Raw genomic sequence first — 20,284 nt, 5'->3', positions numbered from 1 at the left:
TTCAGTCCCTTTAAAAGCTTGGTTCGCCTTTCTGGACATATGTTTTTTTTTTTTTTTACACTAATTTTTACAAATCCCCCCCACACACACTTGCCTAAATACCGAAGGGTGGGTTTACCTGCTCCCAAAAACCTCCTTTTCAAAACTTAATTGATCACAGCTGCATCATCCATTCAAGTCACATCTGCCACCGTGGCTGAGTGAATCTTCAATGGCGTTGGCCCATTCATTTCCCCTCCAGCCCCATAACAGTAGCTACATATGTCTCTGGAGCTGGGATGTAAACAGGAGCCTATGCATTGTACCTGTGATGCAGTGTTCATAGTTGCAGGAGTCCACAGACTGCAGTGCAAGCATTTAACAAATTCCCACTTTTTATTAACCACTTTCTGCTCGTGCTATAGCTGAATCCCGTGATTGCGCACTGGCGCACTCTGTGATTACCAAATCCTTCCAACTTGGCTGATCACAGAACAGCATAAAGGGTCAATCACAGCGGGCCCTTTACCCGCATGATCAGCTGTCCGCCAGTGACAGCTGATCACGGATGTAAACAATCGGGTTATGGGCTTTTTTTTCTCCTCACGATCAGCATGAGAAAAGCAGAAAGCCGGTAACTGGCTTCTGTTACAGAGACATTGGTCCCTGCCTCAGTGCCCATCAGTACCATCTGTCAGAGCCCATTACTGCCACCTATCAGTGCAGCCTCATCCGTGCCTCCTCATCAGTGCCACCTTAGTGCTGATCAGTGTAGCTTGATCAGTGTAGCTTGATCAGTGTAGCTTGATCAGTGTAGCTTGATCAGTGTAGCTTGATCAGTGTAGCTTGATCAGTGCAGCCTCATCAGCGCACATCAGTGAAGGAGAAAAATTACCGGTTTGCAAAATTTCTTAACTGATTATAATCCTTCATGACTAAGCCTGTTTCTGACATTTGGTGTTTAAGTTAAAATCCTTATTTTTTGCTAGAAAATTACTTGGAGCCCCTAAACATTATATCATGTCACGTCGAATAAATAGATACCAAACATGTCATGCTTTATAATTGCACGCACTCGTGGAATGGCGACAAACTACGGTACCTAAAAAATCTCCATAGGTTACGCGTACATTTTTTTTTACCAGGTTAGAGTTACAGAGAAGGTCTAGTTCTAGAATTATTGCTCTCGCTCTAACAATCGCGGCGATACCTCACATGTGTGATTTGAACTCCGTTTACATATGCGGGCATGACTTCCAAATGCGTTTTCTTTGCTGCGCGAGCCTGCGGGGACGGAGGCGCTTTAACCACTTAAGGACCGCCGTATTGCCATTGTACGTCATCACAATGGCACAGGCAGGCACAAGCACGTACATGTACGTGCCTGCCTTCCAGCGGGTGGGGGGTCCGATCGGACCCCCTCCCACTGGATACGGCAGTCCGGTTCGCTCCAGGAGCGATCCATGATGAGGGGATGCATTCAGTGTCAGTTGTAACAGTTAAAACTGTCAGGGCAGTTAGTGTTAGGTCCAGGGTAGCCCCCTATCACCCCCCAATAAAGATTTAACCCCCTGATTGCCCCTAGAGTTAACCCTTTCACCCCCTTTTGCCAGTGTCACTAAGCGATCATTTTTCTGATCACTGCATTAGTGTCGCCACTGTCGCTAGGTAGCTAGTTTTTTTTTTAGGTTCACCGCCAGGTTTTTATATCGCTAGGTACCCCGATATACTACCCAATAATGGTTTTAACCCCCTGATTGCCCCTAGTTAACCCTTTCACCAGCGATCACCGTATAAGTGTCACTGGTGACGCTGGTTAGCCAGTTAGTTATTTAGGTTCCCCGTCAGGTTTTTATATAGCGCCAGGGACCCCCATATACTACCTAATAAAAATTTGAACCCCCTGATTGCCCCTAGTTAACCCTTTCACCACTGATCACCGTATAAGTGTTACGGGTGACTCTGGTTAGTTTGCTTTTTATAGCATCAGGGCACCCACCATTTATTACCCAATAAAGGTTTAACCCCCTGATCACCCGGCGGGTGATATCAATTAGGTTTTAGGGTCAGGGTCTGCGTCGCCCCAGGCAGCGCTAGGTTAGTGCCAGTACCGCTAACACCCACACGCAAAGCATAAACCTCCCGTAGTGGTATAGAATCTGAACAGATCAATATCTGATCTGATCAGATCTATACTAGCGTCCCCAGCAGTTCAGGGTTCCAAAAAAACTCATTGTTAGCGGGATCAGCCCAGATACCTGCTGGCACCTGCGTTTTGCCCCTCTGCCCAGCCCACCAAAGTGCAGTATTGATCGATCACTGTCACTTACAAAACACTAAACACATAACTGCAGCGATCGCAGAGTCAGGCCTGATCCCTGCGATCGCTTACAGTTTTTTTTGGTAGCATTTTATATTTAAATCCGGAAGGCAGGGCTTGGTTTTCGGGGTCCCGTACGTGGCTAGGCTCCCAAAAAGTCCCCCACATGTGGTATCCCCGTACTCGGGAGAAGCAGCAGAATTTATTTTGGGGTGTAATTTGACTTATGCCCATAGCATGTGTGAGCAATATATCATTTAGTGACAACTTTGTGCAAAAAAAAAAAAAGTTTGTAATATTCCCGCAACTTGTGGCAAAATATAAAATATTTCATGGACTCAACATGCCTCTCAGTAAATAGCTTGGGGTGTCTACTTTCCAAAATGGGGTCATTTTGGGGGGTTTTGTGCTATTTTGGCATTTTATGGCCTTCGAAACTGTGATAGGTAGTGAGGAGTGAAATCAAAAATTTTCCCCCCTAGAAATCCTGAAGGTGGTGATTGGTTTTCGGGGGGCCGTGCACGACTAGACTCCCAAAAAGTCCCACACATGTGGTATCCCCATACTCGGGAGAAGTAGCGGAATATATTTTGGGGTGCAATTTCACATATAACCATGGCATGTGTGAGCAATATATCATTTAGTGACAACTTTTTGTAAAAAAAAATTTTATTTTTTTTTCTTGTCGTTATTCAATCCCTTAGGACAAAAAAAATAAATATTCAATGGGCTCACGTTACCCATCAGCAATTTCCTTGGGGTGTCTACTTTCCAAAATGGGGTCATTTGGGGGGGGGGGGGGGGTTTGTACTGCCCTGCCATTTTAGCACCTCAAGAAATGAGATAGGCAGTCATAAATTAAAAACTGTGTAAATTCCAGAAAATGTACTCTAGTTTGTAGACGCTATAACTTTTGCGCAAACCAAAAAATATACGCTTATTGACATTTTTTTTACTAAAGACATGTGGCTGAATAAATTTTGCCCTCAATGTATGACTAAAATTTAGTTTATTCGATTTTTCTTATAACAAAAAGAAGAAAATATCTTTTTTTTTCAAAATTTTCACTCTTTTTCCATTTATATCGCAAACAATAAAAATCGCAGAGGCAATCAAATACCATCAAAAGAAAGCTCTATTTGTGGGAAGAAAAGGACGCAAATTTCATTTGGGTGCAATATTGCATGACCGTGCAATTACCAGTTAAAGCAGCTCAGTGCGAAATTGGAAAAAGACCTCTGGTCCTTAAGGTGTTTATTGGTCCGGGGCTGAAGTGGTTAAAAAAAAAATTATTCTTCTTTATTTTTATATTAAGTTGTGTTTAAAAAAAAAAAAAAAACATTTTTTTTATCACTTTTATTACTGTCACAAGGAATGTAAACATCCCTTGTGACAGTAATAGGTGGTGACAGGTACTCTTTATGGAGGGATCGGGGGTCTAAAAGATCCCCAATCCCTCCTTTGCACTTCAAAGTATTCAGATTGCTGTTTTGGGTGGGATGGGAGGCCCGGGAAGAGCGGCGGGAGGCGGAGGCGTCCCCTCCCGCTCCTCCGGGATAACAGCCGAGCGGCTTTAAAAAACAAAATGTTACCGGGATGATGCCTGCAGCTGCGGGCATCATCCCGGTATAACTCCGGAAAGCTGAGTACGCACATCTGCGTACACTCGGCGGGAAGGGGTTATAAAACTTTTCTTTTCTTTTTTTTTTTTTCAAAAATTTCCATCTTTTTTTGTTTTATTTAGCAAAAAATAAAAACCCAGCAGTGATTAAATACCACCAAAAGAATGCTCCATTTGTGTATAAAAAAAATCTATAATATTATTATATTACATTTTGTTGGGGTACAGTCATTCTGAGTGCGACGGCGCTGAAATCTGGCCTGAGCAGGATGGGGTTATAGGTGCCCAGTAAGCCAGTGGTTAATGTGGGTGCATTTAATACATTTTTGCAAAAGATGGACTATGCTTTTTAAAGCTGAAGTTGTCCGCATGACCTCAGTGATTGCTTCCCGGTTATGTAATGACACATCTTCCTTTATCCTCCTTGAGTTATACTACTGAGATAAACTTTTAGCCGCTAATATTTACCCCTCTTTTTTTATTTGTTCTTTATAACCCCTTCTCTACCACCCTACAATGTTTTCCTTCCAATCAGGGTCCTTCAAATCATGGAACTGCTGTGAGTCAGTCCACAATAACTATCTGGACTTTTAAGTCCAACTTTGTTTCTTGTTGCCTTATATGTACCAATACTGCTGGGTATGTTACATTAGCAAATTACTGTTGCTATATTTTGTATTTTTTATATCTTGTAAAGAAACCATAAATTAAAGTGGTTGTAAAGGCTCAAAGTTTTTAACCTTCTGTTTGTTGCAGCCCCCCTTATAATACCTACCTGAGCCCCATCTCGATCCAGTGATGTGCTAGAGAGCAGAGGCTCTCTGGGGTCTCTGCCTCCTCATTGGCTGAGATAGCATCAGATGCCATTGGCTCCCACTACTGTCACAGCGAGAGAGCGGAGGCAGGGCCAAGCTGCACGCAGTGTCTGAATGGACAGGGAGCAGGAGCACTCGGCCAGAGGGTGAGCCAGGAGTGTGGGTGGGGAACCTGAGAAGAGGAGGATCGGGGCTGCTCTGCGCAAATTCACTGCGCAAAGCAGGGTAAGTATAACATGTTTGTTAAAAAAAAAAAATCAGCCTTTAACTCCTTTGCACCTGGGCTTTAGCCGAATGATGGCTACAGCGTGGCCGAACCTTGCCAGGAGGCATCCCGTGCTTGCGCTGCCTGCGTGCCCCCTGTGGAGGGCATCAGCAGTGATCAGGGTAAAGAGACAGTCACAGCTGATCCCAGGTGTAAACAGGATTTGGCGGTTATCAGCGATTCTCTCCTTCACGACCGGGCACACACAAGTCGCGCTATGCTCTCCCAGTGGACAGGCAATCTTCTGGGACCTGTCACATGTGCCAGAAGATTGCCGAGAGGGAGGGACCGCCTAGTGGGAGAGGAGGAGTTTCCTAGGCGGCCAAGAAGAGGAAGGAGGAAGTGGGAGTTCTTAAAAGCATAAGTTCCACTTTTGGGTGGAACTCCGCTTTAATGTGGAATGTATTCATAGCACAATTAATAATGTGGAATGTATGCTCCTTGCTAAAGAATTGGTTGTATCAAGTTGTTATGGCTAAAGTTTTGTTATAAGGCATGTTAAAAAGTACCCATCAAATTCCATCTCATGTTTACTTTGAAGAATATCTGTAAATTAGACAGTACTGGATTGTATGTGTGAAAGAACATTGTCAAAGGTATAGTAATATATTATTAATTGCTCTGTGTTTTGATGATGTATTTGATGTGAATTTTCTTAGATGTGTGGTCAGCTCTGTTCAAAGCTGAATAAAATTGCAGGATCTCTAGTATCTCTAAATCGAGCCTAAAAAAACAAATCTCGATAGACCGTTTCCCATGTGAAAAGCTGTTGTATGGTTGGCGCTATCCTACCATACTTTAAACCTACTCTACAAGACTTTATAATCTAGGAAGCATCTTCTTCTGGTAATTTAAAGCCCAGATGAACCCTCGGAGTGTTTGCTTGGTTGTGAATAGTCTCTTGAATAAATATACCTGGACCTTCACCATTGTTCTGGTGCTGTCTGTGTTTTATATCTAATATATGAACAAATCTTGGTCTTTCACTTTGACTTTTAATGTACCATGCTCCTCCAAATATTAATTTATGTTGAGGGCTTTAATGGATGTAGACGAAGATAATACTTGGCGAGAAGTAATTATGTGCCGTAGTACTAAAAGACAACTCCATCCCTTCAGCGTGTAGTTGCCAGTGCAAAAAGCCGCCCCGCCCCCCCCCCCCCCCCCCAATCGCCAATAATGGAAAACATATTTGATCAGTACTTTGAGCACCCTCACTTGTGTGGAGGTTGTGGGGACATGCCTGGGTCTATCTGGTCTCAGACCTGGTGCTGAACAGGCTATAGTGCAGTGATTCTCAACCAGGGTTCCCCCAAAGGTTGCTAGGGGTTCCTTCAGCATTGGGCAATTTCTGCCTTTCAGTTAGGTCCCCAGGTGACACCATTGATCTTTTTGGCTATCTGTAAGGAGGTAATTCTTCCCAATGACCACAAGTGTAAAGACCATTCCTCTAACTGACCATCACACTAATGTATCATGAGTTGTAAGTTTCAAATTTTTAGCAGGGGTTCCCCGAGACCGGAGAACTATTTTAAGGGTTCCTCTGTGTTGAAAAGGTTGAGAAAGGCTGCCGTAGTGGTTCCAGGAAGAAGCAGTGACTTCAGTAGTTGCAAATTCAAGACAAAGGTTAATTCACACATTAAGAATAAGCTATGACAATACTTTTAATGGCTTCTTTGGAAAGGCAGTAAACAGCTGTAAGCTTTTCTATGTTCCTGCTGTTCACCTTTTAATACCTACAAACTGTAAAATTAAACATATAATTTACTGTACATTTAGTAGCTGATCAGTTTTGATATGTATGCTGGGGAAAAAATGTTGCCCTGAAACTTTTTCTAAAATACTAAACTAATTCCTAAAGTGCAAGTCAAATTATGTCCATGTACAAGTAATGTGTGCCACCTTCGGGGTCTAATAAATGTTAGAGGAAGTAAAGACAAAAAATAAATAAAATAAAATACACACCCTGTAAGGCAAAGGCATAATGAGCTAGTATGCATAGCATACTGGCTCATTATGAATAACTGAATAACTTACCCAAGAACGAAGCCCCCGAAGCGGTCCTCCGTCTTCCTCTTCGCCGGTGCCATGGATCCCGGAGCAACTTCCGGGTCTCGCTGCTCCGGCGCTGTGATTCGCCGGAGCCTCGATGACGTCACTCCCGCTCATGCGCACGGGAGCCGACACTGGCGGCATATCGCCGCGATCTGCGGCCTGCCCAGTGCGACAGCGGTGGCTGTCTTCTGGGAAATATCTCCTAAACCGTATAGGTTTAGGAGATATTTCTTGGACCTACAGGTAAGCCTTAATCTAGGCTTACCTGTAGGTCAAAGTGGTTTGTAAGGGTTTACAACCACTTTAACACAACGTTGTAAGGAAGTTTTTATCAAACAGAAATCAGCTAAAGGAAAGTCTTCTCCTAAGCTAACCAGACTCGACTGTTGTTTCCCTCTATGGATAAGAAATTGTTGAATCCTTGAATTTCCTGGATTTTTAATCAATACAACGTCCATTTTTACTCAATCGTCGGGGACGGGGACTGTATTTCTTTGTATCTCAGTGTTTTATGTAGAAATACATTTTTTAAACCCACTATATATAGTTTGATGAATAAACCAAATCTGTTTTGAAAGTGTGCATGTTTTACTGGAGGGCTTGTTTGTACCATTACCACGATGCCCACTGTAGCTATGCATTGCCAGTCAATCTCTATTGCCCCCAACACATATCTGTACTGTGCTGCAACACTCCTGAAAATGCCCAGTGTACTAATTTACATTATTTTTGCATTGCGATGTAGGAAAAAAAAATCACCAGGACGTATTTTTTCCATGTGTTTGATAGTCCATCATCTTTTGAGATTTAGGTCACAGGCGGGCGCCCTGACCACCTACATTTTACTATGTAACCTCAGCACCATTGCCTTTTTTTTTTTTTTTTTTTAAAGCTGCAGTTTTTGTTACTACTTTAACTGCAATTTTTGTGTTCTTTGTTCCTCTTCTGACGATTATATATAGAGTGCCCTTGCACTGATTTTTGTAGGGGGCACACCTTCGAGGGAGCAGTAATGGTGCTACATTTCTTCTGCCTTACAGAGAAATAGACAAAAGTAAGAAAGGAGAAAAAAAAAAAGTAAAATGTAAATCATGATGAGAAATGGCAGCAAAGATGAGTCACGCCAAGTTGATTGATGACAATGTGTGTGTCAACTGTGGCGAAAAATGTTAAAGTTTTAAGAGCAACATAATGCAACAAATAGAGTTCCATGAAGAGTAATGAGTTGCCTCCTGAATCTTTGGTGTCAGTAAACATTGCAGTATTTGATATGTTAAGAGGAACGCACTTTAAAATTACCGTATGTGACTAACGTGGACCAGCTGTTCTGGGCCCTCGCAGATTTTCCATCATCCACTCAAGAGTAATAATTTTAATGATGTCGGCTTCATTTGTAAGTCTGTCCCCAACCTGAGGTCTGACACCTTTTTTGCCTATCATTTTGGGATGTAAATGAATACATTAGAAGGTGCTCTAATCACATATGTAATTTTATTTTCCATGATTGTGTTTTGTAAGGAAAGCAGATTTCCCACACAAGAGCCAAGTCACTTTGTCACAGCCCACGGCCCTGAACTCAGCTGGTGTCCACAGGAGCAGTAATGGGGCTACCATGCTGCTACACTACCACCAGCTGAGTGCAGTTACTTACCTGTGACAGGTTTCAGCATTGCCAATGAAAAAAATGACAGCTGGAATTGTTTCAGTATACAGTGTAAAAATAGAGACGCGTGTGGCAAAAAGAACTTAGCGTTACTAAACCCACAACAGCAAAATCAGTCTGTATATACAATACAGCATGTTTGTTATACTCACTGTGGAACGTAAGTGGGTTATTCCTCTGCATTGTGGAAAAAGGCTGTTTGATCCTGTATGCACAGATCCTCCATCCTTCCCTTCTTCCACTATCCCCAATCAATCTCTTGACAGTACAGAGCCTTTCAAGCACTCTGCACATACTCAGTTTGATGTGTATTGCTAGAGATTTTTTTTTCTTGGGGGAGGGTGCATGTAATAAGCACAGGGCCAATCGGCACTATCCAGACAGAGGGTCAGGGGTCATGCAGCCTCATTGGACAGTCAGAGGGACATGAAAACGCCTCCTACAAGCATTAACCAGTGCTCGGTCAGACACTGATAGAAGTCAGAAGACTGCTTTATACTGCTGATGAGAAAAGGCATTTAGTAGTTTATATTATATATTTTATATATATAAAATCATTTCTGGTAGATTATTTTTTTTTCTGCAGTAAATGTGCAGTATTTTTCAGTGTTCCCATAAAGCTACTTGGGGCTCTACTTTATTTAAAAAGATGATTCCTGCAACCTGTAGCTTTCCAATAACTTTTTTACACCCTGCCCCTCAATGGACTGGATGGGTAACCTTTCCCTTTCTCCCAAGAGAGCTTCCTCTAGTGGCAGCTACTTTTTTTTTTTTTTTGCAAAAATATCAAAGCTTTTTCATATAATCTACAGACAAGTACCTTACTGTCCTACATCCATGATTCCAAACTTATCTATTGCTTTTGTCTTGCATCCTGACAGACTTTAGGTCATGACACAGGAAGGAGTTGATCAGCTGACCTCATTAGCACGTACCCTGCATCATCCACCCTCCTTTTCCTAGGTGCACATTTTTTTTAAATGAAATGCAATCAGTGATCACCCTTCTCACTAAATAAATCGGACCTAGTGTATGTACATCTATATACAAGTACATAGAAGGGAGTGGACAGAAACACCCAGTTGTCAAGCCCTGTTCACATCTCTGCATAATGGGACCTTGCATTCCCACATGCACATTTTTGTTTTCTTTTTCTTTTTTATATAGTGGGGGGGGGGGGGGGGGGCGTTTTTGGAGCATTTTCACTCATCACACATAGGGCAACCCACCCAACTGAATGGGCTGCCCTACACACAGCAATCACCCCAAAGAAGCTTCAGAACTTTTTTTTTTTGTTTAGTTTTTTTAGAGCGGACCTTGGTGCGTTGTTTGCTGCGATTTTTGGGTGCAGCTTATTTCTGAAATGCAAGGAAATGCACAGATGTGAATGGAGCCTCATTGTTCTTGTGTTACCGCATCTATTTCACTTTTAGGCCCCATTCACATCTACCATTGTGGGAGTGCACATTTTGTGTCTTGTTTTTCCTGTGACACGCATAGGGCAGCCTGCTGATTTAAATGGGCTGTGCTTGTATGTATGTACTTGTATAAAGATGGTCATGCATTATGCAATCTGATTGGGTATTTAGTGAGAAGAGTGATCACTGATTGCATTTAATTAAAAAAAACATACAGCTAGGAATGGGAGGGTAGATGATGCAGGGTGTGTGCTATTGTGGTCAGCTGCTCAACTCCTTCCTGTGTCATAACCTACAATCTGTAAGGACGCAAGACAGAAGCAATAGATACATTTGGAATCACGGATGGAGGACAGTAATGTACGTGTCTGTAGATTTTATGGAAAGCTTTGATATTTTTGCAAAAAAAAGTACATGAATGCTCTATTGGTACATGGGGGGGGCTGGAATTTAGAGAGAAAAAAAGGTGAACTTAGCCCTTAGACTTACAGGAACCCTTTTTTTTTTTTCTTACTACTTTTATAACCGAAACTAGGAAAACTTTTTATTTATCAAAATTTTTGGTCTTTTATCGTTTAGTAAAAAATAAAAATGTCGATTAAATACCACCAAAAGAAATCTTTTTTTTTTTTTTTTTTTTTTGACAAATAGAGCTAACAATTACTTTGAGTACAGTGTCATTCAAAACGCGACCGTGCTGAAAGCCGGACATTGACTTGGGCAGGAAAGTGGTAAAAGTGCCCCAGTAGGCATGAGGTTAAGCCAAACATCACATCTTGCCAGCATTTAATGTTTTGCAGGCTACCTGGCCTATGCACAGGTGCCATATTTAGGCTCCAGTAAGTCAAATCAGCTACCTGGCAGCAAGGACAACTCTGCATATATTTTTATAATCAAGTGCCTCATGTTGTAAAAAAAAAAATTCATAGAAAAAAAAAGTGCCATAGAAAAACTTCTGTCTGGAATGATCAGCTTGCCAAGGTGCAAGAGACACCTACCTCCAGGGCATCTGTCACTCAAACCACTACTCTCTCCAGGCCGTGCGCTATCTGACTGCATGCCCCTTCACTGCCTAAAATGTTGAGTATCAGGAAATCTTCATTGATTTCTATTGGGTTGAGCAATTTGGAGTGCAGGGAATAATGGAGTTTGGATGGTAGAGTACTTTGGAGTGCAGGAGATGATGGAGTTTGGATGGTAGAGTACTTTGGAGTGCAGGGGATGATGGAGTTTGGATGGTAGAGTACTTTGGAGTGCAGGGGATGATGGAGTTTGGATGGTAGAGTACTTTGGAGTGCAGGGGATGATGGAGTGTGGGCAAAGGCTGACCAGCAGGGAGAGCCAAGATTTTGCAGCAGCATATCTAGTAAATGATGCCACTAAGGTAAAGAGGATTATATGTTGGCCCTAAGCCCCCCCCCCCAAGCTGAAGATCAATGCTTCCCAGAGTTGGCTCTATTGATTTGAATAAATCACAGGCACTACGCTGCTGAACCTCGTTAGCAAGGAGCAGCCAGCTTTGATGAGCCTAAAAATGCAATAGTAGTGACATTACCGGCATAAGAAATACAAGAAAGGAAACTTCTTCAGGCAATAGTTTCTTGGAATTATTGATCAATAAATCTCTACAAGAGGAAATCTGCCTCCTAGATAAATGATACATTTACATGGCAAGCCTATAAAACAAATGCATAAGCCCTGCTGTGTAACAATAGCATTTACCCAGGAGTCATTTCTCTTTTAGTGAAAGCTTATTTGCATGCACTCCATGTCAGACAATGTAAGCTGGAGGTCGGTTGCCATCAGCAACATTCCACTTTTCCCTTCCATTGATGTTTTCTAGCAGATCTGTGTTTGAGATCATCAATACATCATGTAATACAGCTTGATCCAGATTCTGTAAATAAGTCATTTGCATCTTGCCTGGCCGCTACAATCTTCTAATCCCAAAATTGATATCCTAATCATTTTATTTTATTTTTTTCCCAGATGCGATTTGTCAAGAATGTAAGCTCCTGGAGGGAAATGAAGCCGGGCTTCTACCATGGACACATTTCCTATTTGGACTTTGCAAAGTATGGATTATATTCTTAATTTTCCATTTTCCTTTGTCTCTTTTTTCTTTTTTTTTTTTCGAATCTTATCCCAGCATGGTAGATTCCTACCACATCTGAGACTTACAAATGTGCCGTCGTAAGCTAATCTTTTGTTACTTCAGGGGGGCTACAATGCACTGCAGAATGATTCAGACTCTCAGCAGAAATCCAGCTATAGATGTTATAAAACAGTGCCCTCTAGTGTTTAAACTGGGGGCAAACAATGATAATCTTATTTGAGATCGCTTTCTGTGTAGTATCATTTAAAAAATATGGAAAATTTAACAAATTAGCTTTTCTTTATCTAATGCCACTGGCCTTTTTTCCCCATGCCATATCCAATTAGCCACTTTAGCAGGGGGGGGTTTGTTTAAAAAATTCCACCCAATTTCTAGATCAGTTGCTTGTGGTCTACCTTTCTATCTATCTATCTTGATACTGGTTTAAAGACTAAGCCCACCTTTTACAGAAAATTTAAAAAATAAAATGAATGCTCCTACACGATATTGTCAAGTATTGCGACACCTTTACACGCACATGTAAGTCTTAGTCCGTAGGGTTCAATATTGAGTTGGCCCACCCTTTGCAGCTATAACGGCTTCAGTTCTTCTGGGAAGGCTGTCCGCAAGGTTTAGCAGTGTCTATGGGAATGTTTGACCATTCTTCCAGAAGCGCATTTGTGAGGTCAGGCACTGATGTTGGATGAGAAGGCCTGGCTCGCAGTCTCTGTTCTAATTCATCCCAAAGGTGTTCTGTATGGTTGACCTCAGGACTTTGTGCAGGCCAGTCAAATTCCTCAGCCCCAAACTTGCACATCCATGTCTTTTTGGACCTTGCTTTGTGTACCTGTCCAAATAATTTGGTGGAGGGGGGATTATGGCGTGGGGTTATTTTTCAGTGTTTGAGTTTGGCCCCTTAGTTCCAGTGAAAGCATCAGCATACCAAGACATTTTGGACAATTTTATACTCCCAACTTTGTGGGAACAGTTTGAGGATGGCCCCATCCTGTCCCAACATGAGAAGTGAAAAACAAGGTCTATGAAGACCTGAATGACCAAGTTCGGGGTGGAGGAACTTGACTGGCCTGCACAGAGTCCTGACCTCAACCCAATAGAACACCTTTGGGATGAATTAGAGTGGAGACTGTGAACCAGGCCTTCTTGTCCAACATCAGTGCCTGACCTCACAAATGCGCTTCTGGAAGAATGGTCAAACCTTCACATAGACACACTCTTAAACCTTGTGGACAGCCTTCCCAGAAGAATTGAAGCTGTTATAGCTGCAAAGGGTGGGCCAACTCAATTTTCAACCCTACAGATTAAGACTGGGATGCCATAAAAGTTTGTGTGTGTGTGTGTGTGTGTGTGTGTGTGTGTGTGTGTGTGTGTGTGTGTGTGTGTGTGTGTGTGTGTGTGTGTGTGTGTGTGTGTGTGTGTGTGTGTGTGTGTAAAGGCAGGCGTCCCAATAATTTTGACAAAATAGTGTGTATTTGCAGGGAAAAAGTGCATTTATCATTTTTTGGGAAATACTTTTTTTTTTTTTTTTTTTAATTGCTTGGACTTCCCCTATTGACATCTTGTATACAGCAGCAAGGGTAAAGTCTGGCCACTGGCATGCAGAGCCCCTGTAATTTAGAACTGTGCAGCCACTGGTACCCCATCTCTCATCTAGCAATATTACAGGTGTAAACCATGCAGCGTGTTTTCCTATATCCTAAAAAAGAAAAAAAGATGGAAAAAGTCCAGCAGCATTACATGAAATGCTCCAGACAATTATGGTTTTAGTTAACGTTTCAACTTTAAATTTCAGGTTTGGCGTCAAGAAGAAGCCTATTTATATCAATGTAATTAGGGATCCTATAGAGAGGCTTGTTTCATACTACTACTTCCTGCGTTTTGGAGATGACTATAGGCCAGGTCTACGAAGGAGGAAGCAGGGAGATAAAAAGGTAACCAAACAGAAGATATTGTTTTATATGCTTTTAAATGTTTACTAGTCATGCTGGAGAGGAGTATACTTTGCTGGAAGGGTTGTGTCCAATGCAGTAATGACAAAGATGCATATCTACATCTAGCTGACTTGTAAGTTGGGTGCCACAAAACTCTGACATAATAAGATTCCTCATTGTAGAAGAGTGTACCAGGTAATTTGTGATAAAATTAAACAATTTTGATTGCTGAAAAATATATTATTACTCAGGTTTACTCATACTTCTGGTTCTCAAACCCCTTAGAGCTGTTAGTGAAGTTTAAATAGTTGGTTTGGACCAAGCTGCGCCAAATGAACAATTTAAATGGAGTTCCAGCCGTTTCCCTGTTTATTAAAAGTCGGCAGCTACAAAAAGTGTAGCTGCTGACTTTTAATAAACGCACACTCACCTGTCCCACGGTCCAGTGATGCGGCCGCCCGAAGCCTCGCTTCTCTCCCTCTCCACTCCCCACCGCTGGCATCACTAGTGTGGGCAGCCGGCGCTGACAGCTTGCGGTGAGCCGCTCCGTGCATCCTGAATGGCCGGGCAATCTTCTGGGACCTGTAACGCGTCCCAGAAGATTGCAGGGAGAGAGGGGGAGTGGAGAACTTTTGCCCAAGCGGAAGTGAGAGCTGGGTACCTGTCAACCCCTTCCCCAAAAAAGGACTTGCCAAATGTGGCATGTCAGGGGGTCAGGAGTACTTAAAGCAGAACTTCCAGATCTGGGTGGAAATCTGCTTTAAAGCATTAATCCAGCTATGGCTATATTATGCATAGTTACATTGGTCCAGCGTACAGAGGCTGTCAGTGCTGTATAAATTGTATACAGTATCGGTTACATATAGTACGTGACACTGTGTTCCGGCAGTGCAATGAGACCTTTACCGTCTTACTTTAGGAATAAAATGGAGTCGGGCAGAGTGTTGTTCAGTCATTTACAGGGAGATTTGTATTCTATGAATGAATACAAAACTTCCTCTGATTGGCTGGAGCGAAAAGGCGGGTGGATGAATGCCTTGCTGGTATACATAGTTTCATATTTATATTAAAACAACAAATCACAAACATATAGGCTAGCTACAACTAGGAATATTTTGTTGTTTAAATTTGTGGAATAAAAAAAGGAATACAAGTACAGCTTAAGTGATTGTAAAGGCTCACATTTTAATTTTATTTTTTTAAATAACAAACATGTTATACTTACCTGCTCTATGCATTGGTTTTGCATAGAGCAGCCCCAATCCTCCTCCTCTCAGGTCCCCTGCTGGCATGTCTGTCTCCTCCCACTCAGTGCCCACCTTGCTATGGGAGCCGTCATAGCGGCCCACTCCTGAGTCAGCTCCATAGACACACAGAGCTTGACTCAGCTCCGCCCCCTCACTGTCTCGTCACTGGCTGTGGTTGACAGAAGTGGCTCCCGCGGCTGTCTCTGGGCCAATGAGGAGAGAGAGAGCAGACAGAGCCTCTGCTCTCATGCACAGCACTGAATTGAGAACAGGCTCACGTAAGTATAATGGGGGATGCTGCATGCATAGAATGCATTAAGGTACAAAACCTTCAGCCATTACAACCACTTTAATGACATGTTGCTTGTATGTCATCTAACTTTTCAAGTTGACATATTCACTTTCATTGCGGGTTCAAACGTTTTTTACAGATGGAATTCTACTGTGGTACATTGGTGTTCTGTGTTTATCTGTGTTTTGGATGAGCTTAGTTTCATTCACAAAGGCTTATATGTGGAAACTGTAGCTATAGTAAAGCCCCATAGCAACAAATCTGATTTAAAATAGATCTAAAGTGATAACAAGTTTTTCTGTTTTGTTTGATAGAATAGAATGGAAAATAGTTAAAATCCCCTGTCATGTGTATTTTCAAGAAATGTCTATAAACTTAGGAAAGATCTTAACTTTAGTTGACCCCCAGAGAACCGAAGAGAACAGGCATCGGTACCCGAAGAGGTCCTCTTTTGTTCTGTTGTAAAAAATGTTTCCCCAACAGTCTTTCCCATAATCGTGGTTACTAGGACAAATAGAAGAGTGGGTTTCAGTGGGGACACAGACTGCAACAAATATTTGACATTGGACCAAATCCTTCCATGTTCAATCCAACACTTGCAAAAAAAAGCTCTGCCTAGAACTTGAATTCTTCATGTTCTTAAAGTTTTATTGTTAAAGTGGTTGTAAAGTTAGAATGTTTTTTTTTTTTTATCTTAATGCATTAAGATAAAAAAAACATTCTGTATATAGCAGCCCAGCTCCCCTAATACTTGACCCCATCTCGATCCAGCGATGTTACAGGAGAGTCTCGGCTGCCCGGGACTCTCCCTCCTCATTGGCTGAGACAGCAGCACTGCTGCTGTCAATCAAAGCCAGTGAGCCAATGAAGGGAGAGAGAGGGGAGTGGCGAAATGTGGCTCTGTGTCCGAATGGACACACACAGCAGCAGCTTGGCTCAGGGGCCCCCATAGCAAGTTGCCTGCTGTGGGGGCACTCGGCAGGAGGGGAGGGTCCAAGAGCACCATCGAGGGACCCGAGAAGAGGAGGATCCGGGCTGCGCTATGCAAAACCAACTGCACAGAGCAGGTAAGTATGACATGTTTGTTATTTTTAAATGAAAAAACTGAGATGTTCATATCACTTTAAGGGAAATAGCTCCATTTATGGACCATTTTTGCTTGTAGCAAACAGTCAGGTTTCATCTCTCAGATGCATTGCTATTGGTAACAGTATCCTAAATCATGCCTGGAGCATTGCAGCCTGATACAGATAATGAAACAGCTGGAATTACGACTGTATATCTCAGAATTCAGAAAGAAAGTTCATCTGTCAATATTTAACCTGTTTACCTTTTAGAAATATTGTAAGTCGATAGAGAAGAATCCCTCTAAGAGAGGGGAAGCTGTTTGTTATGCTTTCTGCTAGAATTTATATCCAACAGTACATCTTTATCTGTCTTCCAGACCTTTGATGAATGTGTAGCAGCTGGAGGATCTGACTGTGCTCCAGAGAAACTTTGGCTTCAGATCCCGTTCTTCTGCGGCCACAGCTCGGAATGCTGGTAGGAAGATAAATCCAGCTTACCTTCTTAATTAACTATCTTATCACTGTAATCTGTGCTGAAGAAATAAGAATTTGCGCAGGGGGGTTTGACATTAAAAATAAGGAAATAATGGTGAAACCCGGAACTCTGTTCTCATTTACATTGTTTTTTTTTCAAGAAGAAGAAAAAAAAAAACTTTATTCCAGTTGACACGTTTAGGTTACATTGTTGTGCCATACATAGCCTGTTCTGTATCATTAGGGGACTGACAGCTTTACTGTTATGTACACCAGTTTTGCAATATAGAAATCTAAATTTGCATTGGAGAAATATGCCCAACCCAGTAACTTGCAGCTGGGTACCCTTCTGCCGGCAACGTGATCTGTAAATTAAAATGGCCAGCAATCAAAGCCCACTTAGCATAAATCATTCCAGGTCTAACCGGCTTGTTAACACATTTCATTATTACAGAAAGTAAACCCATGGGTTCCCATCAGATACCTGCGTTCTGACTGTTTTGCAGGTAACTGGCTTGATGCCATTTTCTACGCTGAGGTATTAAAGCTGAACTCCAGTCAATCAAAAGCCTTGCAAACAAATTGCTTTTCTATCCATTCAATTCTGAAATGTATGCAGCCCCATCGCACAGCACAGGCAGGCAAGATAACGCCACCGCAGACAGGTGTTCCCAGTGCTGTCCCGCTCTCTCCTAGTCTGATACTGCTTAGCTGATACCGTCACTCTCCGCTACTTACATAAGTTGCATTAAAAATCTGTTTTAAGCCTCATTGGACTTTAAGTTTTAAAGTTTGTTAAATGCATCACAACAGCATCAAAACATACAGTGTAGAACATCTTAGAGCTTGTTTTCTTAAAAAAAAAAAAAAAGCAGCCACAGCTTTAGTATAACAACCCATCCTCTACCTTCAGATGAGAAGAACCATGGCTCGTTGTGGTCTCTCTAGGGGTCTGACAGATCTACAGCTTTAGTATAACAACCCATCCTCTACCTTCAGATGAGAAGGACCATGGCTCGTTGTGGTCTCTCTAGAGGTCTGACAGATCTACAGCTTTAGTATAACAACCCATCCTCTACCTTCAGATGAGAAGAACCATGGCTCGTTGTGGTCTCTCTAGAGGTCTGACAGATCTACAGCTTTAGTATAACAGCCCATCCTCTACCTTCAGATGAGAAGAACCATGGCTCGTTGTGGTCTCTCTAGAGGTCTGACAGATCTACAGCTTTAGTATAACAACCCATCCTCTACCTTTTAGATGAGAAGGACCATGGCTCGTTGTGGTCTCTCTAGGGGTCTGACAGATCTAAAGCGTTAGTATAACAACCCATCCTCTACCTTTAGATGAGAAGAACCATGGCTCGTTGTGGTCTCTCTAGAGGTCTGACAGATCTACAGCTTTAGTATAACAACCCATCCTCTACCTTTTAGATGAGAAGGACCATGGCTCGTTGTGGTCTCTCTAGGGGTCTGACAGATCTACAGCTTTAGTATAACAACCCATCCTCTACCTTCAGATGAGAAGGACCATGGCTCGTTGTGGTCTCTCTAGGGGTCTGACAGATCTACAGCTTTAGTACAACAACCCATCCTCTACCTTCAGATGAGAAGGACCATTGCTTGTTGTGGTCTCTCTAGGGGTCTGACAGATCTAAAGCGTTAGTATAACAACCCATCCTCTACCTTCAGATGAGAAGGACCATGGCTCATTGTGGTCTCTCTACAGAGATCTGACAGATCTACAGATTCACAGGCAGAGCACTCCAGTCAGCAGAGATGGTCAGCTTTGCTTGTTGCAGAGCAGTAGTTCAGACTCAACAGGGGTGTGTTGGCCATCTTCAGAAGGACCACTGCTTCCACAAAGAGAGCAGGGTTCCCATTCTGCAGTTTCTAGTAGGAGATTGCTTTTGATATGCTGCCCCAGAATTTTTAGCTGATTTAGACTCTAGGTTGAATTGGGGGTTTAATGATGCACACAAAGCTGCCTTTACTTTTGTTTTTTCTTTATATCTGCTTGGAGTTCAGCTTTATTGAATTTTGACCTAAACGTGGAATACAATGCATATTTTTACCCATGCTGTACATACCATTCACAAGAAGCAATGATGCCTTGCTTCAGTGGATGTATAATGCCTGTTAGGGTGAACTGTTAATAATGCATTTCTTATGGCTGTGGTCACTGAGCAGTGTATTTCTTGACATTAAATTCTAGCCTTCTCTGATATAATGTATTGACTCAATAAATGGGCCATTCAAAAATGATAGTTATAGGTGTATTTTGTGTGTATATAATACACTATTACCAAAAGTATTGGCACGCCTGCCTTTACACTCACATGAACTTTTAATGGCATACTATAACAGCTTCAGCTCTTCTGGAAAGGCTGTCCACAAAGTTTAGGAGTGTGTCTATGGGAATTTGTGAGGTCAGGCACTGATGTGGTTGTGAAGTCCATTGCTTGCAGTCTCTGCTCTAATTCATCCCAAAGGTTTTCTGTCGGGTTGAGGTCAGGACTCTGTGCAGGTCAGTCAATGTCCTGCACCCCAAACACACTCATCCATGTCTTTATGGACCTTGCTTTGTGCACTGGTCCAAATCATTTGGTGGGGGGGGGGAATATGGTGTGGGGTTGTTTTTCAGAGGTTAGGCTTGGCCCCTTAGTTCTATTAAAGGGAACTCTTAAGGCGTCGGCATACCAAGACATTTTTTGACAATTGTATGCACTCAACTTTGTGGGAACAGTTTGTGGTGATGGCCCCTCCCTGTTCCAACATGACTGTGCACCAGTGCACAAAGCAAGGTCCATAAAGATGCAGATGAGCAAGTTTGGGGTGGCAGAACTTGACTGACCTGACCTCAACCCGATAGAACACCTTTGGGGTGAATTAGAACGGAGACGGCGTTCCAGGCTTTCTCGGCCAACATCAGTGCCTGATCTCACAAATGCGCTTCTTATAAGAATGGTCATACATTCCCATAGACACAATCCTAAACCCTGTGGACAGCCTTCCCAGAAGAGTTGA

The 20,284-nt window shown here is 42.4% G+C and overlaps 1 protein-coding gene across 1 annotated transcript in view; it reads left to right on the top strand.

Annotated features, from left to right (window-relative positions):
- Positions 1–20,284, top strand: part of HS2ST1 (heparan sulfate 2-O-sulfotransferase 1) — a 231,905-nt gene that overhangs the window by 181,024 nt on the left and 30,597 nt on the right. Inside the window, exons 3-5 of the mRNA XM_077452962.1 lie at positions 12,126–12,211; positions 14,042–14,180; positions 17,164–17,261. Of these exons, the coding sequence (XP_077309088.1) occupies positions 12,126–12,211; positions 14,042–14,180; positions 17,164–17,261 (323 nt within the window). The remainder of the gene's footprint in view (positions 1–12,125; positions 12,212–14,041; positions 14,181–17,163; positions 17,262–20,284) is intronic.

Source organism: Lithobates pipiens, unplaced genomic scaffold, assembly GCF_037356315.1.
Source record: "Lithobates pipiens isolate NorthernLeopardFrog02 unplaced genomic scaffold, aLitPip1_a1.2 Scaffold_23, whole genome shotgun sequence".
Taxonomy (NCBI): domain Eukaryota; kingdom Metazoa; phylum Chordata; class Amphibia; order Anura; family Ranidae; genus Lithobates; species Lithobates pipiens.
This window is presented reverse-complemented; position numbering and strand designations above follow the sequence as displayed.